This window comes from Dermacentor variabilis, chromosome 6 (assembly GCF_050947875.1).
Source record: "Dermacentor variabilis isolate Ectoservices chromosome 6, ASM5094787v1, whole genome shotgun sequence".
NCBI classification, from domain to species: domain Eukaryota; kingdom Metazoa; phylum Arthropoda; class Arachnida; order Ixodida; family Ixodidae; genus Dermacentor; species Dermacentor variabilis.
The window spans coordinates 106,125,392-106,152,348 of record NC_134573.1 but is presented as its reverse complement, the minus strand read 5'-3'; the positions used below and the strand labels follow the sequence as shown (position 1 = coordinate 106,152,348).

At 45.6% G+C, this 26,957-nt stretch overlaps 1 protein-coding gene across 1 annotated transcript in view; it reads right to left on the bottom strand.

Annotated features, from left to right (window-relative positions):
• The window catches only part of LOC142586252 (lipase 3-like), a 37,343-nt gene extending 14,578 nt beyond the window's left edge, over positions 1 to 22,765 (bottom strand). Inside the window, exons 1-7 of the mRNA XM_075697501.1 lie at positions 22,661 to 22,765; positions 13,098 to 13,320; positions 11,234 to 11,345; positions 8,723 to 8,873; positions 8,481 to 8,573; positions 2,241 to 2,396; positions 1,285 to 1,356 (exon numbers count right to left, since the gene is read on the bottom strand). Of these exons, the coding sequence (XP_075553616.1) occupies positions 1,285 to 1,356; positions 2,241 to 2,396; positions 8,481 to 8,573; positions 8,723 to 8,873; positions 11,234 to 11,345; positions 13,098 to 13,320; positions 22,661 to 22,765 (912 nt within the window). The remainder of the gene's footprint in view (positions 1 to 1,284; positions 1,357 to 2,240; positions 2,397 to 8,480; positions 8,574 to 8,722; positions 8,874 to 11,233; positions 11,346 to 13,097; positions 13,321 to 22,660) is intronic.
• Positions 22,766 to 26,957: the final 4,192 nt, after the last annotated feature.

Genomic DNA, 26,957 nt, shown 5'->3' with positions numbered 1-26,957 from the left:
CGCATGCACATTGTGTGGCTTCAGCTGCGTTGCATGGATGTAGCTGGATATACAGCTGTGAGGGCACGCCCGTCCTGCTTCCGCCTTTGTACTCGTCTTGTATTGCGCTGTCGTTCTTATTATGCTTTTGGGATTGCCTTGTGCACCGTAAGGGCACACCGGAACCACTGCCTCGTGAAGGAATGCTGCGCATTCCACCTCGTCGAAGTCATGGTGGTGTGGTTGGTTGGAACGTCAACTTTCAAATCATTAAGGTCCTTTAGCGTAGCGTAGTCTACCGCGGCAGCCACGGGGTGCCGCGACAAACGTTTTCACCGCCGCGACGCTCGACGTTTGCGCGGGGATTTCCCCTCTTGGCTTCTCAGCTGCGCAGCTTCCAGCGGGCTAGCGTGGACGAAAAGAGAAAGCCGGCTGTCCGTGCGGTAACTACACTTATAGTGGAAGTATTCGAAAAAAAATTGCACAATGGGATTCGTGGGACGACGCATTTTAATGCTCAGGCATATTTCTACGATTATTGTTTCAGGGTCCCCTTTATGACATAAAACCACTATATTCCTTATTTTGGCTACTAAAAGTAGGAGCAGAGACTTTCTGATTCGCCGTTGTATAAGTGAGTCACCGCGCCGATACCCGGCTTTCTCTCTCTTTTTGTCCCCCCTAGCGCGATGGAAGCAATACTTTCGCAAGTTTATTACAGTGTCTCATGTGGAATCACCTATATTAGGGTTTTATGTCATGAAGCGGGCCCTGGAACACTAATCGTAGAAAGGCCTTACTATTAAAGTGCGTCATCCGATGAATCTCATTGCGCAAACATTTTTTAAATTCTTCAACTATAAGTGGAGCTACCGCACCGTTACCCAGGGACCGCACCGATACCCGGCTTTCTCTTTCTTTCCGTCCACGCTAGCGCGCCTAAAGCTACACTTTCGCAAGTTTCTCAGTGTCCCAAATGAAATCACCTACGACTTGCTGAAGGATTGGAATTTTTTTTTTTTTTTGCGCAGTGAGATTCGGGGGATGCCGCACGTCAATAGTAAGGCGATTCTACGATTGATGTTTCAGCGCCCCCTTTAAGGCATAAAACCAGAATATAGGTGATTCAATTTGGGGACACTGTCATGAACTTGCGAAAGTGGTTTAATGGTTTTCAAAACGATGCATTGCCGTGCCAACTAAACGAATTTTTCTTGTTTTACGAACGCAGTGTTAGATTTGAGTTTGTTTTTCTACAAGCCTTTGGGTATAAGGCCTGTTCAAATAATGAAAAAGAAAGTTTACCTGGGTAAGATGGTAAACATTACGCACTGACGTGCCCGATGGGTCGTGACTCAGGTACACTGACAGCCGGCTCTGCTTGGGAGTAAACGAAACAGAAAGTATTATTTTTATCGCACTTGATGCTAATAAAGTTGTGCTAAGAAATTTTTTTGCCCTAGAATTACAGGAAATAGTATAAAAACACGTTGTTCTAATACCTTTTCAAAATACTTCAGAAATATCCACTAAACTAAATTTTCAATCTCTTTCGGTATCTCTTAGTGACGGCCTACGATCGGTGTAGGGGCTTTTGTGTGTGTGTGTGTGAAAGCAATGATGCAGTAGTGTGATAACCTTTTTTGCATTCTTATCATAGCTTCTCTTGGCGAAAATTGAAGAACTTCACGGCAAGAAAGTATACTATTTCATTTTGAGTCATGGCAGTAAATGCAAAAAAATAAAATAAAATAAAAAAATAAGAAAACAATATTTTGAAAGAAAGCGAGAAGTTAGATGTCTTCGATACCAAATCCAATAGTAATAGCAGCGTTTATTGTTTAGGATACAGGAATAAGTCGTTTGAGATAGGCCGAGACTCAGAGAAAGGCTGAAAAGAAAATATAAAAACGGAAGCATTCTCTTTCAACGACACAGAAGCGATGGTTAAGAAGGGCTGGACGAAAATCGGAGGCGCTTGCCCGCCTTTCGGCTCCTCTCCTATCGGATGCCTCTGCTATACTTCCACTTTTTAACGCGAAAAACGCGACCTTGCGCGCTCGGCATGGTCGGTGTGTGTGTGAATCATCTATAGCGGGCGTTACATGGCTCCATGGCTACGGCGTTCGGTTCTGAGAAGGAGGTCACGAGTGGGATTTCCGGCCAAATTCCGGTGGGGACGGAATGCGGAAACGCTGTCTTGTTTGCCGTACGCTGACCGATGCGAGTTTCGAAGGATGTAAACTCTACGTGCCACTTACGATGTTGAGCTGCTTCCAGTTGATGCCGTTCAGTACGGCTACCGCTACGATGCACATGTCTATTGTGAAGTCACTTCCGCATATCAGTCTGGCCCCGAGCTTCGTCAGCGCTGTGTTTACCATGAGTCCTCCACTTCCGGTAAGGCTGAGAAATGTCTGCGCAAGGTCGAGTTGGAAGGGCTGTAATCACGCTTTTCTTGCGAAACTAAACAAATATAAACACGCGCGTGCGCGCCCACACACACACGCACACGCACGCAAACACGCATGGAGAAAGAGAGAAAGAGAGCGAGACACCCAAAATCTGTGGTCGAAGGCTTCCAAAGTGCTGCATTGGTTGCAGGTAGACAGATGAACAACTAAGTGCTACAAAAAGTTAATGTAAAGCAGGGGTCTGTACCACATTAGCGAAATTGTTTGCAGGTTTTGTGCTTCAAAAACATGCACCTCAATGACCGATGTTCACAGCCTGCCATCATATGTGATTAGAGAAATTAACTGTTGTCGCCATTATTAATAACATAATAATTAATAACATATTAATAACATAATTACAAGTTATTCTTGCTCGCTTACGCCGCATAATTCGATCTTCTGCATTGTTCCACTGTCTGACACATAACAATTCCTACATATTGCCTAGCATTGCTTTTTATGAACAAGGAGGACGTGTATATTTTCTTGCCACCTTTCCCCAACCGCATAACTGCATAACTCACTAATCTTGAGCTGTTCCCGATTCATTATCGGGCTTACATATTCAGTCATGTAGCTTTTTTTTTATCTTTTCATCATGGGGATAAACTTGTCTTTCAAATATTTTCAGAGCCACTTATTTGACCTACGGTATACAGCTTCATAACTTGACGATGGTTGGTAACAAGAGGTGTGTCTGTTTAAAAGAGCTGGCAGCTTACACTAGTCAGGTAGACGAAGCCTGACTTGACCTCGTTTACTCTAAATCGTTTCTGTCAGTCCTAGGGTGCTTGGCCACCCAAGTCAGGCTGAGATCACAGCACCAACCGGCCTTTTGGCGACTCAACACGCCATATGAACAGAACTTCTGAATCGTGGTTGCTCGCTTCATGCCAGCAATCTAATTCGACTGCATTTACATGCACTTGCACGGCGGCTCGAGCTGAGTCCGCCTACTTCGCGCAGGTGGATTCCCTCAGCCGGACTCAAACTTCGCCAAGCTTGGCCAGCCAGCACTTTACACGAGCCAGAAACTTCAGCCCAATAAGCGGACCAAAACTGGTATTGTAGGGATTATATATATATATATATATATATATATATATATATATATATATATATATATATATCCCGGTTCGATACTGACTCAGAAGGTCAGGACCGGACACGTACAGATGCAGCCTAGTAGCGTTGGACAGCGTTAACAGGGACTGCGTTCACGACCACGCTAGGTTTGTATAGTAGGACACATGTTGAGCACAGGGAATGGCTTAAAAGAGGGCACTGTCATATTTTGAAAATTTTGGATGTTAATATTCTGCCGTAACAATTTCTTCATTCCCTGAACAGCATTAACCCCATCTATGCTACTTCACTTTCCGAACGATCACTCCACCGTACGACTGCGGCTAATCTTCGCGGTGTATGTAGGCAAAAACTGTGGTCACATTTGTGAAGAGCTTTCCTATAGTAAGGGCAGTCGTTTAGCAAACACCATTTTAATAGGCTCGCTTTTATTAGGACTTGTCTTTTATCTATATCCCTGTTGCGATCGAGACTCTTTCGGGTGAATATCTTTGTGAATCTGGCCCCGAGTTGTCAATATATTTTATAAGTGTCCAACAGCCTGCTTTATAGGCGTACAGTCCAGTTTCGCCCTTGAGTCGTGCTTTATTTTCCTGGTCATCAGATTTATTTTTTTGGTACGGCGGCTGTCATTTTTCTGAACGAGAAAATGTAAAATCTGGTAAACGCTGGATAAGCGGGAACGAAGTAGTGTTGAAGATTTTCTTGCAGGCCTTTGTAATACTAGCGGAAATATTTTATTCACTAGAAACAGCTACAAGATGTCCATTCTGTGGTGCTCCGTCCCCCAACCTTCGGGCAACGCACAAGGCACAAGGGCAACGCACAAGGGAATCGAAATCTGGGTTAGTTATTTGAAGCACTTCGACGGACATGATGACAAAAAATATACGCAACATAAGTAGCGTTGTGTATGCCTTTTTGTCATTGTCCCATTCATCCTGCTTCAATATACTTTCGAGATGAACTCGCCAACAAGTTGTTGCCACTGGCTTAATTGGTATGCAGTCGTCTTGGGAACATATATTCAGCTTCAGGTTTCTTTTGAAAGAAGTAAAGTAAGAAGCTGCAGCCTAGTCAAGAAATCTTGGACTGGGTAGGAATATGCGTAGTTTGTATTTTGGGGTTTCACTGCGTTTACTTGTCCTCGATCGCAACGCAATCTAAGCTGTCCGTCAGCAGCCTTCACGTTTGAGACAGAAAAATGTCGTTTTTTAACGTAAATTTCACGCAGCCAATAGGCCCAGTTAGTCGACTGCATGCCACAAATGATGGTAGCGCTGCAGGGAACACGTCATGGTTGCTGCACGAAAGCGTCTTTTGCTCTCGGGTTTTGCTTATTTAAACCAAGTGTCACACGCTCGTAGATAAGAAAATACCTTACATAGAACATGATTTGCGCCTTGGACTAAACAAATTAGAATACTTACTAGTGGAAATAATTTTGAAAAGGAATAGAAGCAAACCGCAAAGCCTCTTTTGTCTTAATGTTTATAGCAGCCCTAGCGACATGAAACAGAGTTTCAGGGCACTTCTTAATAAGACTATGGCTGTTACTAAGCACGCTCCACTCTTTATTGGAGGGGATTTCAACGCCCCACATCAAACTTGGGGATATCGCTGGAATACTAAGAAAGGGGATAGACTCTGGCACCTAGCTACAGATCTTAATCTCTCCCTCATCACAGACCCAGCTTATCCCACTAGGTGTGGTACATCTACATGCAGGGACTCCACCCCAGACCTTACTTTTGTATCAAACTTAGCGAACGCTGGCTGGAATAACTCCAATATTGACCTGGGTAGTGATCATTACATATTACAAATACTATTGGAAACACCAAGTAATGAGATAAAGCACTTTAACTACATTGACTGGGATCTTTTTCGGAAAGCAAGGAAAAGCAGAGCTGAGACAGAGGAAGGACCAAAGAAAACACTCCAAACTTGGACCACTCAGCTCAGGGAAGATGTAAAGGCGGCAACGAAGGATATTACCACAGAGGAGGATATCGAAATCATGGACAGTAGGCTGGCGCACTTGATTGAAGCGAAACAATCTATGTTAAATAGATGGAAAACGCAACGGCTGAACAGGAGACTCATGAAGCGCATAGCATTGTTGAATAGGGAGATTGAAGAACACTCCAGAAATTTACAGAAACAACAATGGGATGAGCTTTGTAATTCCATAGATGGTCGAATCAGACGTGGTGGGAATTGGAACTTACTTAGACATTTGCTTCATGAGAACGACACGAAATCTAATAGGAGAACAGCAGTAGCACGACTCGTCCATCGTGAGAGTCAGGACACAATGGAGGAGGCCATTCTGGATCGGCTCGCAGCTAAGTATTTAGCACTTAAGGATAGCGATGAGAGTACAGACCTGCCTGAATATACAGGGGAAGACTGTGAGCCTATGGATCAAGACTTCACAGAAAGCGAAGTTCGTGCAGCCCTGTACGACCTCAACAGTAGATCTGCTGCCGGTCCAGATGGCATTTCCAATAGGCTGTTGAAAAATTTGGACGATCATTCCATAAAATATTTAACAGAGTATTTCAACGAACTCTGGAAAAACGGTGATTATCCGAAGGAATGGAGAATTGCTAACACAATTCTTATTCCCAAACCAGGCAAGCAACTCAATCTAGATAACCTAAGACCCATATCATTAACATCTTGTCTGGGCAAAACCATGGAGCATGTCATACTCAATAGACTGACTAAGTATGTAGAAAACAGAAATGTTCTTCCGCATAACCTGATCGGTTTCCGTCCTGGACTTTCGACTCAAGATGCAATGCTTTTAATCAAGCATCACCTTATTCTTGCTAGCCCGCTACATACGAGAGCTCTTCTAGGCCTAGATGTAGAAAAGGCCTTTGATCGCATCAAGCACACGGCCATATTGGATATCCTCTCGGAGATGGGATTGGGTAAGCGATTGCACAATATAGTCAAAGCCTTTCTCGGTGGCCGTTCTGCTTGTCTCAGGTTAGGCGAACTCCAATCGACAACCCTGGAACTTGGGAATCGTGGGACACCACATGGGTCTGTCCTATCTCCCATGTTATTTAATTTGGCAATGTCAAAAGTGGCTCGAGGTCTCGCGCAGATTGAGGGTATCCACTTTGCTATATATGCAGATGATGTAACAATCTGGAGTGCCGAAGGTAATATGGGACAAACAGAGATCAAACTACAGGAAAGCATTTATGTGGTAGAAACAACACTTGAGGGTATGGGACTGAACTGCTCTGCTAAAAAATCAGAACTATTGGTATTACGGAGCAGTAAGCGTGGGCGCAGGCCGAACGGATATATCCCAGAGGAAGAACCCCGCATTGACATATGCGCCAAGAATGGAGAACCAATCAGGCAGGTGGAGACTATTAGAGTGTTAGGACTTCTCCTGCAAGCGAACGGATCTAATTGCAGGATGATAGAATACATCTCTAACAAGTCAGAAGAAGTCATTAGGCTTCTGCGTAGAGTTACCAACAAGCATAAGGGGCTAGGAGAAGACAGTGCCATAAGATTGGTACATGCATTCGCCTTTTGCCACTTCTCGTACGTGGCTGGCATGCTACAATGGACACAGGCTGATAAGAACAAGCTAAACGCTTTAATCAGACGACTTATAAAGACTGCACTAGGACTTCCCATCAGCACGGCCAATGATAGCTTATTGCGCCTAGGGCTGCATAACACACTAGAGGAGATAGCTGAGGCTCAACAGGTGGCCCACCAGGAGAGACTAATGGGGACACGCCCTGGGAGGGCGCTACTTGAAGAAATTGGCGTAGAAATTAACAACCACACCAACGAAGGAGAATTATTAACACAATTGCAAGCGGGACTACGAGAAACAATAAAGACGACCCCGTTCCCTAGGAACATGCACCCGACACATAACCTCGAGAGACGGAAGGCAAGGGCGAAGGCACTCCTTCAAGACATAGATCAACATAAGCAGCAGGCGGTGTTCGTTGACGCTGCCTGGGTTAAAAATAAGGATGCGTATACCTCCGTTGTCGTACACACTCAAGGTAACATACAGGATGCCATCACCGTCTATACCAAGGACCCCACAGTAGCAGAACAAGTAGCAATCGCCTTAGCCATCCGGGCTAATCGGTGGACACATATTTACAGCGACTCTAGAACAGCCATACGCAACTTTACCAAAGGATATGTGACACGGATAGCAACAAAATTATTAGAGAAGGTCAAGAGTGAGAGGATCGAAATCCGCTGGTTTCCTGCACATCTGGGGGTGGTGGACGGAGCTCGGAGAAACCTCAATGAGGTGGCAAATGAAGCAGCACGAGGACTTTCTAGCCGTGCTCTTCAAGACCGAGCAACTTACACTTCACCCGGGGAACACAGGGATCGATTATTAACATATAACGAAATCACGAAGCATTATTATTTAAGCAGAAGGGAATACCCATTGCCACACGGTAAGCTTTGCAGAGCCCAAGCGGTCACATTACGTTTGCTACAAACAAGAACATACCCAAGTCCATATTTTATTAACAGGATCTATCCGGAGAGGGAAATTCAAACCAACTGTAATAAGTGCAATGGCATCATTACTCTTGACCACATGCTTTGGCAGTGCTCCGCGGTCTTCACAGACCGTGACAAGGAACAAGAATGGTGGCGGCAAATGCTACACAGTGAATCACTCTCTGACCAATTACGGGCAGTCCAGAAGGCCCGCGATGTGGCTGAAGGGCTCGGCCTGACAGTCCCAACGTGGGAGCGGCCCGCGTCAACGTATGGTTGACCTTCAGGACCCAATAAAGTTCTCCATACCATACCATACCGTCGGACTTGTCTGGGCGTAACGTCCTAATGATACTATAGAGCCAACAACATGAACAAGAAGCAATCAGTCCCGTTTTGTTCACGGAATGCGTGTCGTGGGCTGCAGTAGCTTTAACTTACCGCTATGACGTCAGCGTACGGCTCGAATGCCAGCAAAGGGGTCCTCATTCGTCCCAGGTAAGCAACCGGAGCCATGGCGGTGAAAAGTGCGATCTAGAAATGCGTCACGCCGTGTTAATCTCATGTAAACATCACTCCCGAAAATAATGGGATTTCTAGAAGTGACAACAAGGGGCTGTCGAAATACGTAATTACCAAAAGAAAAGATCACAAGGCCTATCTAAGAATTCTCGGAGGCTCACCTTACGGTTGTACTCAGGTCTCTCGGAGAGCAAACCGAACAAAACCTGAGCTCCTTGAGACCAGCCGATGTACTGTAGCCGTTCTTGCTGTGTCTGGTTCAGCACAGTGTCTATCGTAGCCGGCAGGTCGTGCTTGACCATTTCATCAAAACTAAAACAAAATGGTGCTGATTAACAATTTCGCAGGCTTGGGACAAAACAGTTTTCAAAGAGGCTAGAACATTTTTTCGTGCCTTTCTGCTTTTCAATAATACGGAATTCTTTGTGCACGCCTGTCGCACCAGAGCGGCCGCTGCTACGTAGGGAGCGATGAAAGTCACCCTTCATCGATTTTATTTGCAAACAAAACCGAAACGTTAAGTACGTAACATACCTAAAAAAATTATAGTGACGTTTCACTTTGTGAAAGCAGGTTACGCACAAGCGTATGAGTGCTGGCCCGGTGTTTCCAAGCTATGCCGTCTTTCCTGACGCACCCGTATGGTCGCAAGCCGCCCAACACGTTCTTCGGGAGTCTTCCGGGGACGCCTAGCTCACGCCTTTTGCCGGCCTTGTTCAGCTCGTGCCCAGCGCTTGCCGACGACATAGAGGTCGGTCGACTCGCGCGCGACCACTGCCGCTTGCGTTGGTGCTCTGTTCTTATAGCTCGGCGGTCGGTATTTCAATCGCCAGAAGAACCCGATACATCCATAGCGCACATAGCCCGTAGCAAGTGCCAGAGGTGAGCCCAGCGCGCCTCCACCTCCTTCCACCTCTCCCTATCCGCCGCGAGCTCCCCCTCTCCACCTCCACGCGCCCTCATGCCCTCATCCTCCGGCGCTCGCTCCCTTCTCCCACCTCGGTGGCCTCCAATCTTGCCGATTTCACAGACGGGGCTTGTGCGTAAAGATCACACTGCACACGGAAATGTAAGCATGGAATGCTTTTTGGCTGAAGTGGTGCGAGTTCGATGCAGCGGACCGCCAATGGGCCCAGTTGATGCACGATATGTATGAAGATATGTATGTATGCATATTTTTCTACTTTCCTTCTTGGATCCTGTTGACTGGACCTTATCGACGTACCTTTGCATAGATAGAAGTTACCGCGATAGCCCTGTGGCTATGACGTTGTGCTGTTGAGCTCGAGGTCGCGGGTTGGGTCCCGACTGCAGCGGCTGCATCTCTATGTGGGTGAAATCCAAAAACGCTGGAGTACTTAGATTGAAGCGCACGTTCAAGAACTCCAGATGAAACTAATAATTCGGAGTTTTCCCCCTATGGCGGGCCTCATAATCAGATCGTGGTTTGGCACGTAGAACCCAGGTAGTTTAGAAAATTTTTTTGGGGATTGAGAAAGCTATCTTTAAATTCTCATTCAGTTCTCAATGCATTTCAGTGGATTGTGGACTCCAGGTTCGAAACTTCGCATAACATACCAAATTGAGCACATCACGCGTAAAAAGTTCCAGAGAAAATTGATGTAATAATTGAGCATCTTTCGTTGTGTGCCTTATATTACAGCTGCCGCGAGCGTTCAGGTTGTCATACAATTAGCACGCTACCGAGCGCTGCAATCATTGCCAATGCTCAGCGTGTGACGCATTCATTGCACTTTGGCTCATATAAGTAACAGGCATCTCGTACCTGACGGTGCAGTTTGTTGAGCGCTGCTCTCAGAATAAAGGGGGTCCAGGTTTTATTGCAGCTAACGCGCTTTTGCCTACTCATCTATAACGACGTTTACCATTTCCATGGTAGCGTGCTCGGTTACGTACGCCGACGTCAACCTCAGCGGCACTTACGGTGGCGCCGACACACGCGGCGTTTCAAATGGTTACTCGCATATCAAGTAGCGCGTCCAGCACAGCCGCAAAGACTTCGGGCAAGTCAAAGCTAAGAAAGATGTACAGACCATCATCTGTCAAAAGAAAGAAATGTAACGAACTTCTCCACACAGTGCACCTTGTCATGGAGAAAGAAGCCACCTTTGACGAACGTGCACTTCTTAAAGAGCTATGCACGCATACAAGGACAAAGTTCAACGCGCTACAAGTACGCTGTACACATGTTATCGACTGCAAAAGGCGCAGCGTAGGTACGCATCAATGGTCATCCACCATGGATGCTAAATGTTCATGGCTATACTGGCATCTTTTGAGGTAGTCGGTCGACAGGGTAAATAAACGACACGGACACGAACAATAGCCCTAGCTGCCTCACCTGTTTTTTGCCTTCTCTAGTTGGCGGCGTTTATTGAAGTTCAGTTTTTTATATGTCCATCATGTCAGGATGCACGGTGAAGTGCCTACTCAAACTTAGTTGGTTTACACGTTTTCTAGCCTGCCTCACGGATGATTACTGAGGGAGGCCTTATGTTGGAGAATATCTAACTTTCTGCCATGGTTACTGTATGCCTGAATCGAAGTCCTCCAAAGAGGAGGCTCAAGTGCCTATATATAAGCCCATGCTTCAGGAGAAATGATTTTATTTTATTGTTTTTTTTTTGCTTTGCTGGTGAGATGGGACTGACCTGAAGTTCCAGAAGATGGGGTTAATTCTAGAGTATCTAGCGTGACTAGAGTAGATGTTGCCTCGAAAGTTGCCGAGCCAAACGTCGTAGCCAGCGTCAGCGAGTAGAAATCCTGCGAAGATGAAAAAAAAATATTAACTTGCGATATGGTTGGCCGGAAAGTCACCTGGAGACCTCGTTTGGAGAACAGAAAAACAGCTGCATGAGACACATGTTCATATTTACACAATTACACACAAAGGAAAAAAAAAGGTTACACAGTGAATATATGCCGCATCAAAATTTATTTTATTATTATCAGGACCTGAAACACATGCAACTAGGAACATCCGTCCGTTTTGAATATTCCACAGCCCGACACAATTATACACTCCTCCTATGCTGAAATCACAGTCGTAACTCACAGCAGGCGTAAGCACATCTGCCTTCATGTGCGAACTTTGTTCATACAGAATGACGAGAATGTGATTGATCGTCGTGAATGCTATACAGCGCGCTGGCAGCCGGCCGTATTAAAAAAAAAAGCGCATGTCAGAAGCATCTACCTGATGCGTTTTGGTTTCGTTTCCAAATGGTGCTTTTGGCCAGTTTCGTCACACTCGTCAAAATAATAGGCTTTGATGAAGTTTCAAGCATCAAACTTGCATATTAGCTATGCAGGATGCCGAAGTGTAGGGGTATGGATTTAAAGCGCACTGAAATATCAGTACACGGACGTTTTACTGCGCAATGCTATAATGTTCTAGGAAAGCGAGCTTAAAGCATTCCTTAACATCGCGCTCAAGCACCGGACACATTTTAAAATCCTCGTTGGCAAACCAACAAATAGGCTGGAATAAGATTTGACGAAACCAGACTGATGGCCGAACTGATGGTGACAGTTGCAAGATTTCAAGATTTTGGAGCAATTAACATGTTCACAAATAATAGTTTAAATATGACCTTCTGTAATTTCATGCTGAATTGTAATATTCAAAGTACATATTTCAAATCGTAATCATAGGAGAGATGGGAATAAAATCCAATATAAGGAAAGTCCAAAAGCCGGAGGTGAGAGATTCCAGGACGTGGAGCGATTATCGAAGTCACAAGATTGAGCTAAAAGATGGGATAATTCAAGGCCAACCGACACACGGTCGTTCGCAGTGCGGCTATCAGCGGAGCAGTCATTGTGAGTGTCTCTCACAAAGACAACGCTTCGTTCTAACGTCAGCCACCAAAATACCTTTGTCGTGCTGCCGTTGTGGTTGTTACCTTAGCGTCGTCGCCACGCGGCCGTCGTCGTCCTTTCATCGTCATCTTTGTAATCGTTGCCGTCAATGTTTCGTCATCATCGAAGGATTAAAATGTACCACGTGTGTCTCATGTGCTGCTTCTGGGGCCATAACATTTTCGAACATGTATTGAAACAACAACAACAACAACAACAACAACAACAACAACAACAACAACAACAACAACAACAACAACAACAACAACAACAACAACAACAACAACAACAACAACAACAACAACAACAACAACAACAACAACAACAACAACAGCAACAACAACAACAACAACAACAACAACAACAACAACAACAACAACAACAACAACAACAACAACAACAGCAGCAACAACAACAACAACAACAACAACAACAAACTTGAGGTCGTGGGCTCGTTTGCCGACGGCGGCGATCGCATTTCAATGTTAGTAGAATGCGAGAACACCCGTGTACTTATGAGCTTATGCGCACATGCACGTCAAAAAAGAAAAAAAGACGTCGGGTGGTTAAAGTGACCCGCAGCCCTCCACTACGGCCTCTCTCCTCGCAGCAAGAAACAGGTTTGGGAAGTTAAACGACAAGAATCAAACTCACCCAAACTTTGATGTGGAAAGTTGAGAACAAAGTCAGCGGACGACATGGCCGTTCCGTGAAGGACGAGTACTGGTGTCTTGCCTTCGCTGGCGGTTTTGTAGTTACTGTGTTGCGTGCTGTCGTTTCTTTCGTGGGGTATCCGTTGCACACGCAGCAAGTAGCCGTCATCAGTGGTCACCGTGTACTCTTCCACGGGATAGCCCTTGCTGGTGATAAGTTCAGACTTGCAGCGACAAAAAAAGAAGGAAAAAGAAAACTCAGTTTCGCCCGAAAGGCAGCGCATTGATAGTGATCGCACAGTATTAGACAATAGCACGAAGTAAGGCTCGTAGTAATATGGACACTATAAGTTGCAGTAAACATGCCCTTGTTACCTACACAAGCGTGGTTGTTTCACGCACCCAAAGACACACATCAACAGCTTTCACTTGACCACCACAAGCACTTGCTGCGGTCGCAACGCTGGCGTGTTGAGGAGCGCTGACAACGTGGAGAGCGCGTGCTCGTCCCAAAGCGAACATTCGGTGCTGCCGCTCCCTTCACTTTTTCAACTGTGTCGCTTGCCGAAAACTTAGCATAACGCGTGATCGCCAACATTGTGCGCTCGAGGAGACAGCGTGCATGAAGTCGCCAGCATGCCGAGTTCGCCTATGTCTGCTTGCCCTTCACCCAAGCGTCTGCAGCAAGTCACGTGCCCTTCACGGCGCGCCGACCCCGCTGCTTGGGCTTTCTCACGCGGCCTTCAACACTGTGCGCGCAGGTAGACGGCGCGCATCAGGCCGCCAGCCTTCTCAGCTTGCCTTCGCCCCCGAAGCAGATCACGTGACCGCCAATACACGACTCGCGGACTGAGAGAGCTTGGCAGCCTTAGCTGAGCAGACCTAGGGATGCTCGACTATTTTTGTATAAAGGCTATAATGATCAATGATTAACGGTTAATCATTGATCATTATAGCTTTTAATCGGTTAATCACTTTCAATGCAGGGTTTTTCATTGAATAATTGATCAATCGAAATTGTTTTCGCGCACTTTAGAAAGGTTGAAACGCAGTTATTTAGGATCCTATATTATGTTCGAGAGGTTGAACCAAAGCTGAAAACACAAGCGTACAAAAGTTTGATAAAACATAATCTTTAACTTTTTAAAGACTAACTATAGTTGGCACTAGTGGATTTCGCAATCAATAAGCAATATATGTTATAGAATGGCACTTAATGCCGAAGTAAGTAAGATACACGGCCCTAGTGAATCCCCGTACAGTACCGTTAAACCAGAAATAAGAAAAATGGCAAAAGGGTAGGGTGAAGCTCAACTGAAACATGGAAGAAATTACAATATGCACAGGGGAAAAGAAAATTACTGGTTTAGGATTTTAAACAACATGCTCTTTTCTACAGAGAGCAGGAAGGTCATTTGGCTGGGAAGTTTGGGGGAAACCGACACGTTCTTTGAATGGCCGCATAACCAGCGTGCGAGAACAGATGCTCGGACGCTATAGATTTGCTGGAATCGACATGAATTCCATCGCTGTGTCAACATGCATTCTCCAAACTGGGAGAGGCACGACGATCAACGACTGGATTGCTATAGTATGCCTTGTATTGCGAAGGCGTTTCAGTCCTCCGGCTTCGGGCGGCGCGGTGCGTGTGGGGGTAGAGGGGGGAAGCGCTCGGCTCGGCATCACCAGGGGCTCGGTAAAACAGTCGCTCTACCACAGCCGTGCAACAGACACTGCTCGTGCGCCGCTATTGCAGAATGATTTGAAAATTTTCGCGCCACAATTGTCAAACTCTCAACAACGATTAATCGAACAGGTCTCATCGATTAAGTCGAATAAATGAAAGGTGAACATCGATGAAGATTAATCGTTTTGTGGGATACATTTAATCGATTAATCAATAATTGATATTACCAACCTTAAGCAGACCATGCATGCGCCGTACACCTGGGGCAGCACGGTGGTGCCGACGCGATGGCAAAAAAAAAAAAAAATGCTCCTGGAGTGTTCGTATATAATTGGTATCGCAACGAAATGGGACGCAGGCTGGAGGGTTTCCCCTGCTGTATGGTACGAAACACAATTAGACTTAACGCGTCGCACTGGAAAAATCCTGCAACATTTGAAAAATGTTTAGTTAAGACAATTGCAATCGATTTCGTGAGGTTATTTGCAGGATTTCGCTTATACCTGAGTAACATGTTCGAAGGTGCTGAAGCTACCACTGTAGATGATTCCGCAAAACGGTCTTTTATACCGCGTTTTCCTAAGGAAGCCATATTACAACACACTGAAAATAAGATATTTACTCTACCATAAAACATTTTGATGACCTAGTGTGTACATGCTTGTAACGGAAATTAGCTCAAGATAAACACAATCACCTGAACAAGTACGAAGAAACGAGCGTTTATTCTTTGTACAATTTCATGGTGTTTGTGTTTGTTTTGAGCTACTTTCTTTTATAAAATGTTAACATTAGGTATATTTTAGGTAGAATGTTGCTAGATAACTTAGAATATGAAATTTACGGAAACGTCATTTCGCTGATTCAAAGTTAAGTTTACACTCCATGCCAATACGTTGAATTGAACAAGTGATGACCTCGGGTGAGTTATCTAACATCTGTTGTCACCCAAATAAGTATTTTGGGACCAATTTCATTCCAACTTAATATACAAGATATCGTTAAACTATAAAGAAGGTGCAAATATATAATGTGTGCTTGCGACTAATCAACTTAACAGACGTAAGTGGCATGGGTGACATATATGTAACGGTTAGAGTTAGGACATTTTACGACATGCTACAGAAATGATGTGATGTAAATAGGTTGATCTTATGTATGTATACAAAAACCACCTGTTTTCTGTTGCTCACACAAGGAATATTAATTGTAGTAAGGAGTACTATATTTTTGGGAACATATGCGCTGAGATTAGTTACCACTAAGCCTATTTAAATGAAAAAAGTTGCACTGGTGGAGTTCATTTGCAATGTAATGACAACCTGAGCGCGCCATCTCCATCAACGGGCAGATTTACCATGCAAGGACTCAAAATCTTTTTGTATAATCACTGATAGAGACCTCTCCTGGAGCCCTCGCATGAAAGAGCACCGGGCAGCAATTCCATCTGGTAAATGTTCCAGGCAGAAATACTTGGGGTATGTCAGTACATGCAACTTTGGAATTTTACAAGACACTCTGGGCTTTCTGAGATACCGCTTTTTCAGGACGAAGCTTCCTCCACTACAAGCTCGGGCACTCGGGGTTTGTCTCGGTTTTCCAAGACGGGCATCAACAGTGGCAACTACTGCAATCGCCAGGAACCGCCCAACAAAGACACACATTTGTGGTGGAAGTTCTGAGAATGCACATTAGGTACCTTGTCCGAGTCCGTTCCCACCTTCTTGCTTCACTACGCTTAGAAAGGCCATCGACGTGATTCTGTGCTAAAATCCTTCTCATTCCACGAATGCTCCATCAAACTTCAATGCGGCACTTAAGCCATCAATTCCTGTTTCGGGTTCGGTTCGACCCGGAGTGCACCTCATCATACTAGTAATCAGACAAAATTCTGATTTCTCTAATTTTCTGCTCTTGAGAAGCTCTAAGTATAGCTCCTTTATTATGATAGGTACATACATCGACACGGCCACATATATACTTATGGGTCGGCCGCTCTTAAGAGTTCGGTCTGAACCGTCGCTTTCCCAATGAGACACCACATTCAGCTTCAAGACGTGCTGCCTGGTGACATCTATGGCTGCGGAAGTGGCAGCTCTTCGCGCTGCACTATGTCTCGTCAGCCAAGACGAACCGAGAAAATGACCTGTATTCCGCGATTTGAAAACGGCGCTGCAGTATTTGCGGCCAGCCCTGCGCCGTGGGCCACACGAACAACTGGTGCTCGAGGTCCGAGATATCATTCGTATACCTTCACCGAGAAGGATACCAGATCAGGTTTGAATAGCTTCGAAGTCACTGTGGCATCGCGGGTAACGAGCCTGCCAATAACTCTGTTAGTTCAGTTCTTGAACACAGCGCAAAATAATCCACTCCATTGTCACACTCAGATGCAGCTAGAATATTTAGCGGGCTGGCACGAGACATCACGCTCTCTGTGTGGAACACAGTAAGTTTCCAAAGGAACCCACTGCATAGCCTGGACTCCTTACTGCGCCTTTGTATTCCACCAGAACTCAAGCGACGCCATGCTACTCTGCATTGTCGGCTATGGCTAGGAGTAACATTTACAAAATCTTATTGTGTGTGTACCAGTGCAAAGTGTGAACTTCTCTCTTCTTTTTCACGTTTCAATCTCGTTTTCCATTGTAAGGTAGCCTATTGAGATCAGCCTGGTTAACCTTTCTGCCATTCTCTCATGACAGTCTCTCTCTCTCTCTCTTAGAAAATATTTTTCCTGTTGTATTGGAATGTCCGACAAAGTTGCTTGGGATGACTGTGGTCGCGAGGACACTTTTGTGCGGCTGTCCTCACTACACCGTACAGAGACAATCGCTCGCGACTACGCTAGCTCGTATTGACGACGGACCCATAACAGACCATTATCAGAACAGACAATTTCCAAATAGATGGGGGCGAAATGCGAAAACACCTGTGTGCTTACATTTAGGTGCATGTTAAAGAACCCCAAGTGATCAAAATTTTCGGAGTCCTCTACTGCGGCGTGCCTCATAATCAGAAAGTGATTTTGGCACGTAAAACCCCATAATTTCGTTTCAATCATTTCCAAATAATGTCCTCACAAGACATCGCAGTGCAGTGACACGAATGCATTGTTGCAATTCCTATGGGCTTCAAACCTGCACAAGCAACTTTAGCACGGAAAAGCGTAAACTGTTGTCGTGTGCCGTGAAAAGCCGGGATTGAGGGCTTGTGCGCTGTTTCTCGCTTTCCATTTCCGCCTTATCTTTTTATGTCCCGCGCCGCCAACCTACAGTGTAATGTTGCAAACAGGATTTTTGTTTTGGCTAAGCTCCCGGGCTTAGCTCTTTTTTTAAATCTAAACTATCACTAAGCTTAGTAACACGAAACGCTAAGTGTGAAAGACCATTACAGGGGCCGTCGCTTGTACGTATTGCACGTTGTGGCTCGCTGGCATCGAATGCACGCTGTGTAAGCGGCATTCACTCACCACGTTTCGCGACGAATCCGGGTCGAGATAAATCCTGCTACCAGCGTAACGAATGTTCCACAGTACGAATGCCATGGTGCTGCAGAACTGCGGTGTCATAACCTTTGGAAACAGAACATTGACTCCATTATTTTTCTTTTTCGTGGGGAGATCTGGGTTCAAGTTCACGAAAGACACTCACGGTAGAAATGTCTAGAAGCGAAAAAAATCTTGCCAATCCTGATGGCGGATATATCATTAACAAAGGCGGCCAGGCGATGGTAAAGAGCCCTTACGTATGAAAAACTTTGTTAATTCGGGTCCTAGTTTCCAGGAGACAAGGTGTCTTTAGAGGAGCGTATAGAATGAAGTTGTAGTACGCGATTTGTGGTTACAAGTATTGTTGGAATTCACGAAAAGCTGTGCTGTGGCTCGGCTTTGATAAGGTCAACCGTAACGGAGGTCTCCGGATTAAATTTGATCATCCCTGATTCTGCAAAGTACAATTACATTACAGCATACATCAAAGTTCTTGCATTTCCCCCCTCTATCAACTATCCTCTTCTTGGCCTGAATTCACAAAGCGTTTTGTTCGTAAGAATTGAGTGGCTCCCGGCTGAACGCCATCACTAATAATATGTGCTTTGATTATATATCATGAATGGACTGGAACCTCTTATATTTCTGAATGACATGTGTGTATGGAAGATGGTGACATCTTAAGTGATGCATGCTACTCCTTGCACTTACTCAAACAAAACACAGGAAAGAAAAGAAGGTTAAACCAATTCCGAGGACGGTATAGCTCCGCCTTTAAAGGGACACTAGAGGGAAATAACAAGTCGATGTGGACTGTTTAAATATCATTCCAGAAACCTCGCAATGCGTGTTTCCTGCCAAGAAAAAAAACTTATTTTACAAGAAAATAGCATCTGAAAGGTCCAAATACCCTTTTCTAAATTCAAATCTCCCGCCACCCAATTGGGGGAGTGGTGACGTTGCATACGTCATCACCATGATTTGCTGCCTTCGGTGAGTAAAATGGCGCCCGACAGACGACGGCGCCGAGCCAAGACAGAGGCAGAGCAGTGGATTCGCTGTTGCAACTGCTTTTTGGTCAAGTGGCGTAGACCGTTCGACCATCCCGCGACATAACATGGAAGTTTAAATCTCTGCTACTTGCAGTTTGTGCGAGTTTGGCGAGTCACCAAAACCAGTACAGCACTACGCGATAACGAAACTGCTGAAACGTGAAAGCGTGGGCGGCGCGCAGAGTTGAGCGAAAACGAAAGCTTTCAACCGCCCGCGTCGTTGTCTAGGGTAGTTTCAATGAGTTCTCTTTTCTAAAAATGAAATAGTACTCACCAATTAAGGAGCATTTTATTTCGTCTTATAATACAATAAAATAATGCCTTTTGCAACGAGTGGTTGAGTGCTAGTGACAGAATTTAACTGAGGAGTGCTTTCGTCATCGGACAACTGCTTGAATGTCCCGGGGGAGTTTCTAATCATGTCCTGCATTTACCTCAGTTTCTTGATTATTAAGGCCCAGTTCGCAATAATATTGACGTCTTAAAGATTTTCAAGCCCAAATCTATCACTTTAGCTAGACTTAATATTTACTTTTAGTGTCCCTTTAAGAGTGGAACGCGAAATTATTCAAAGAATGCTTCTCACGCTTCCCGGTAACTGGAGAGTATGTAACTGTAATGTTCATTGGGAAACGCTAGCCGTCAACGCTATGCACGGAGGCGGGCTTTCTGGTAGAAAAGCGGCCTTGGCGCTCTCTAGTGGTGGATAAGTAGACTTCAATCTTTCTTCCTCCTTCTTTTTATCAAACCTTAGGTTGCTTGCCACTAGTATTGTTTATACTCGTTCACCATGCACGGAGCTCCAAACTTAAGACTTACACGACTGCATCGATTAAACCCCTCACTGCAACTCCGACTTCCACCCGGACTTCCTCGACGTGAAGCTACGCTTCTCTGTCGCCTTTGGTTAGGAGTTGCCTTCACAAAGGCATGCTCTACATTAATTGGAGTGACCGACAGGGCAGCATGCGAGGTCTGCGGCACCGAAGAATACATCGACCACCTGCTGTGCCATTGCCCATGATATGCAGCAGAATGACAAGACCTTGCTAACGCTCTCCAAAAACTGGACAATCGGCCGCCTTCTGTGTGCTGCTTGAACATGGCCTCCATCGCTCGTTGGCCCATAAAGCGGTGAAGGCACTTTCTTGCTTCTTGCGGACGACGGGCTTGTATGAACGTCTGTGACTATTATGCAATTTCTATTAGCCCACACGCGTCAGCGCACTCACCGCTAATTTTCTTCTTTCCTTCATTCCTCTCCCTCCCTGTCATCTTTGTTTTCCCCTTTCCCATTCCCCCGGTAGCCAACCGGACGTTATTCTGGTTAACCTCCTTGTCTTCTGCTTTTCTCTTTCCTCCTTCCACGTTCATGGATGTGTAGGAGAGCATGACTTCATACAATGGCTATAAAAAGCGCTCAAGAGGACAGACAAAGTGTTGCCCAGACGCAGTATTCTGTGCTATCGCATCAGTGGAACGGGTGAGGGCATGATTTGTATAACAATGGCAACGGATAAAGAAAACATAGATATTTGCACATAAAAGGGAGACAACAATGGACAACTAAGCAAGAGAGGGTACCAATCTTTCTTTTAGTGCTTCTAATGCCATGTGTAATGCTCGCATATGATGCTAGAATCGCTGCGATAAATGCAAGAAAGAAAGAAAAAAAGAGAAAGAAAGTATGAATGAAAAAAAAAGGCAACGACTGAGTCGTAGAATCTTCGATTTCAAATCTGTGGGTCGTACTCCTGTCGGGGCACAATGGCTTACTTCTTTCTTTTACAAAATTCTGGCGATACCTTCCGGGATTTGAGCGACGGAGATCGGCGAACATCAGCTGGGAGAGTAAAAAAAAAATCGCGGTTCATCACTCATCTATCGTTTCGAGATGATTGACACACACACCCATATGTTATGATGATTATGATGAAGAGCAGCACATACCCAGTGGCACATATACAGGGATCCACGTTCGCGGAAAGAAAAAAAAAAAGCCGCAGTTTCGCCCGAAAGGCGAAGCATCGATTCAAATTAGTACATAGTTACACGAAGCAAGGACAGTAGTTTTATCGGCCGTGTAAACTGGGAAACATTCGCTTACTAACTGGATGAACAAGAATGGCGTCAGCGCGCACAAGCAGACATGCACACATCTAACTCGATGATCACGGGCACTCGCTGTCCATACGCTAGTGTGAGCAAGCGCGGCAGCAGCAGCAGCGAACGAAGTGGCCTTCCTGCGGTCTATCGCGTCAACGCCAGAGCGTCAAGAACGCAGCGTTCACAAACGTATGAACCGTCTGGAGATCCCTTTCCACATACGACGCGCGCGACCGTGCAAAGTACGCACTTGGCGGAGTCAAAGCCGCCCCTCCCCTCCCGCGCTGCCTGCCCGCTTTCCTTCATATGTGGCGCGCGAGATTGAGCCGCTATCGTCGGTTCCCCTTGCTTGGTGGCTAGCATACCCTTGCGCCCGGTCGCGAGATGCGAGTTGCTGCCGTAGCACAACGCCCTCGCCTGCCCCCCTTCTCCCCCCCCCCCCCCCCCAATCTTCCATTGCCCCACGGCCGTGCGCGCGACGAAGACGGCGCGTTTGCTCTCCGCTTTCTTTCTTAGCGCCCGCCAGAGTAAACCGCGATCGTCAACTTCCCTCGCGTGTTCTCACTCGCACATACAGCATACGACGCGTGGCGAGGTTGTTATCGCCCTTGGACTTGACACGGAACATCGCGGCGGCGGCGAAAATGTGGCTGGAGTGTGCATATAATTGCTATCGCAATAAGACGGTTCGGTCCAGGCATAGATAGATAGCGAGAAGCGCGTGAAGTATCGTCAGAGTGCTAATGTCATCAAAAGGATCGTTATGCTTCGAATTTATTATATTTAATAATCGGGATAGTCATTGGGAAAATACGAAGTATATTAGCAAAGGCTGCCGTACTATGACGAACAGCTGTCACAAACTAAAAGGTTCGTGAATTCGACCTCAGGTAACTGTTTCATATTTTTATTTTCGCAAGAAATTCAGCCCTATACGTTCACTTTAAAAGATGCTTCTGCTTTTCTTTTCTTTTGTATTGCGTTTTCACATAAGACGGAATCGCCATTTGGCTGTCGCAATTGAACTCGACTAGGGGAGTCGAAAGGGTGGATGGGACGCAATAAGACAGTTTACATTACGTCGCACCTCTTTCACCGCTTTCACCGCATCGCAAAATGTTGTTCAGACTGTCACTCGACACAGGTCCTGCCTTGTACACGAACACGCGCCTTACACAGCCCCTGGCACAGGGCATGACGCTATGCGTATCTTTGCAGCGTCTTCTTACCTTGTGTAACTCGAGGAAGCGGCCTCGCCTGGGAAAACGACGCCCGCGACACTCGCGAATGTTGGTTCGCAGCTCGCCCACTATCGGAGGCTGTGCCGGGGACATAGCGGGGTGGGTCAGGTAGGGGCGGCGACCAGACCGGCCCTTCACGGGAAAGGTCACCACTGCTTCGCGGAGCTGTGCGCTTCCGCTTTTTCTTCACTGGGTGGCAGTGCCATTTATCACGGCTTATCCAACCAGATTATGGGAAAGCATTACCCGGTAATCTCCAGGCAGAAAGAAAAAAAAAGAATAAAAGAAAAAGGTAAACGCTACAATAGTGCGACCTTTTATAATAGTGCAACCGAAGTTTCAGAAACTCCGTTTTATTCGAGCAGTTATAGCAGTCACTTCTAATGTTCGTAATTAAACGAACAAATGTAAAGTTCACCAGCACACAATAATATGCCCCCCCCCCCTTTCCCCGAATATTTACCTTTGTGGCCTGGTTTGGCTGGCAAAAGACACTAGGAAAACGCGCACGTAACTCTTCGAATGCTTCAAAAAATTATTGCATACCCCGTAATTGACCTAAACACTTTAGAAATTTCGTGGACACCAGCATGTGGCCCTTGTTGCCACCAAATGTGAGCCAGGCGCCGCACTGGCTTCTGCCAGGACAGCGCGCAAACGTTGCACGCGGTTCGCGAAACACGCGTTTAGCGCTTTTCAGCGTTGGTACAAGTAATTTGGTGTTAAAGCTGTAATTAACCCTCACGCATTAAACTTTGTCCGTACATCGTTCTGAAGACATGCTCAATTTTCACCCAACGTGAACTAGGAGTCACATTCGGTTCATCGAGTACCCCAATAAATATTTCTAGACGCTTCTTGTAACGCTTAAAGATACAGAGAGAATCGGTATTTAATGAGTAGTAATTAACTAATGAGCTTTAGACTTGGGCGGCACATCATCCCTAACAATTCTTCTCTTACTGCCAAATGTGGATTCGGTGCAGCACTCACTTCAGCCATGGGCACAAGAAACATTTCGTATAATGGCTGCATTGCACTTAAATGTAATTTTTGTAAGACGTGCAATTAACTGACACTGTTCAAATTTTGTCCGAACATCGCCAAACACATGCGCCTGATTTTCTCCAAATAAAAGTTTAACATGGTCGCTTCTTTCAGAAAAACGAGCAAACATACTGCTTGTTCCCGTAAAACACCCTTCTAATGCTCTGGAATGCGTGTATAAATATTTTTCTGCAATGACTGTAATTAACCTACAAGGTTTATAGTAGTTCTCACAAGTCACCAAGCCACGAATACGCGCTTTTGTACCGCCTTTAACGGAGAATAGAACGAGTATTAATGACTATTGTAACCGCGCGTCTGTACACACGAAGAGGAGAAGGAGCGGGGGAAGAGAAGGAAGACGCGTAATTTCTTTTTGGTCTCGAGACCTTGCCCCATCGCGTTTCCTTGCTGGCGTGTTTCTTCACACGGAGCATGACTAGAAGCCGCTGTCCGCTGGTAGTGCCTGTTCCTCTGACACCATGTTGTAGCCAGGAGAGAATAGCGAGACGGCCAGACAAGGAGTCACGTAACCACACGTTTTAATAGTGTCTCTCCGACGTGCTCTAGCTATCTCAAGAAGAAGGAAATCGCGAGCTGCCAGATCACCGACCACGGGCCGTCACGACGAACTGTTTCTCCAAGCTTTCACTAAATGGGGGCACCTACAACGCTTACCTAAAGTCTTAGTGGTATAGATTCACATGGTGCGACTGGTACGAAAAAAAATTGTTCTGCCACGCACGTCGCAGAGCGATTTTCGCTGACAGCTTTCACATGCGTTCGCGGCAGCGCGATTTCTGTCGCAGCGTGAATGTATAAGCAGCCGGCACAATTTGTAGCGATGAAGAGGTTGACGACGGTGGTGATCAAGTGGGTACCTACCTTATGTTGAGGCGGCGTCTGCTCCCCACCTGGATAGCGTGCAGCTTCTCCTTTTAAACGAATTGTGCAAGCGGAAGAAAAAGAAAATGTTCATGACGCTCTATTACACACCGTCGCTTCTGCTGAATGTTCTTTGCTATATTCTGGTGCAGTTCACATTTTACGCTTATTGAAAAGCTTCTTAAATTTCTTCTCTCTATGCACTAGTTTTTTGTGTTGCCATGCACTTTTCGCAGCTATTGCAGCAGATGCCAACTTTAAGTTCTTCAAGTTTATCGTAAGGCACAGTTAGCGTCAATACAGTACATTGCGAGATGCCAACAAGTCAATTGCATAAAACACTTGACGTAGTTGACACCCGTTAAAATGATTTCTCAGTGAAGAGAGAGATGCATTAGACCTATAGGAAGGCCCGTCCTCAGGGTGGTGCATCATGATGCACCTTTTACATGGTTGTTAGTGCGCTTTGCTCGCTCTCAACAGCGATGAGTATACCTAGTATTATTAATAACTATCGTTCTAAAATTGCAACTCGAGTTGTTTTGTGACTCAATTTCGTATGTTTGCTTAGGACCAAGGTGTAATATATGTAATGTTTTCACACACTCTAGTAATATTGCTTCTGCCCAAGCAACAGCGATATCTAATGAACATGCACAACTTTGAGAACGCTGTTATTTTTTTTTCTCTGTAGATTAAAGTAGCGCACTATTGGCTCTTGGACATGATACTCTATAGTCACCTAGGCTTATGTTTGGTCAAGATTGTTCAAAGTCTGTTTTGCACGGTCAACTCAAAGAAAGCATCATTTTTCGTGAAATGCCTCGGCTTTTCGCAGAAGAACATCATTTATTGCAATATATCGTTCAGGAAACTCGCAATGTTGCTTGATGCTCTTTCTATTTATTGTTGCTGTCTACCAGTTACGGCGTATTTTTTGGAAGCAGCTACACGTGCAACCTTAACGGGCAGGGCCAGGTGCCTGTTGAAGCTCGGATACGCAGATTCTTTTGCACTTTTTGTGTGAAAACTGCTTACATGGTGCTCACATGGAAAACGGCTTGCATGAGGCACCACGTCTGAACAGGTGACTGGAATAGCGTTACTGCATGAGCAGCTTTGAAAAACCTGTCAGCGGAAAAGCTTGGGCCGCCTGCTATGTTTTTCGCACTAGTTCTTCGCCACTGAGTGTATTGAGGCGTTCAAGAAATCTTTGTAGCACAAACACTTGCTTGCTTATTTTTGAGCAAACCATTCTTTACCCCCCCCCCCCCCCCCCCCCCCCGTGTCTTGCGGCTGATGTGTTGCGGAGTATGCAATTTAGGTACTTTGGCATATACCGGTAGGTATATGCCCGAATTGGCAACCTGGGTCGCTGCGTATGTGCACCTGGGCGTGTGCTACTGCGTATTGGAACATTCTTGGCCAATTTTCCGGAAAGGGTGTTTGCCACTCAGTGCGTGCCTGAATAGGCAAGCAGAACAAGAGGCAAGGAGTAAAGATCTCGGCAATAGAAAATTGAAGAGTTTGGTTGCGGAGAAGTGAAGAAGTCGGCAAATGAAGCAGCCTCGTGTGGAGAAAGAAGCGGAGGGAACGAAATGACGCCTGAGCATGCACTCTGCAACTTTCGGCGCGAGAAAAAAAAATAGCATGCTAAAATTGTTTTTCTTTTCACTTATCGTGCTTAAATAATTTTGATTGTAATATTTATATATTTTAGCCTAAGTCCAAGAAACCGGGACATTCACTTCTGCGGCGAATTAGGCCCTGGGGCGATGCCGTCCGCGAAACTCTATGGGAAGCGCCTATTTCAAAATTGATCGCTGAACAATGCGTTGTTTTTCGCAAATTGCACTTTAGGCACTTAATCTCGACAACGGTCTCACGCTACATGTCGCGTCTAGTTTAATTCGGCCGCCGGCATTTTTTCCCTGGGGCGCTTTTCTAGACCCATGTGAAATGCACGGGTGATATTTAAAACGCAGATTGCAGCGCAGCGATAACTCATCCGCTAATTGCATTCTAGTGGCATATACTATATGGCTCCGTCTATATGTAGATACAGTTTGGTTTTATTCCGTTGGCTGATATTTTTTCCTGGGGCGTTTTTGTTCAGGTACTATGCGGCGAAAGAGCATTACACGGGCAAAAGATTCGACCGTCATTGAATTGATAGAAAAGGGCTCGTAGATCGTGTTAAAACTCATAAACGCGAATGCGCGGCTTTGATGCCCAATAGCGCCATGCGTGACAGGCAAGAAAAGGTGACACTGTCAGATTCTGCAACAAACAGCGGACCAAATGGCTTTATAGAGTGACATCGATGCATTAAAGCCAGCAGCGTGCGTCATCT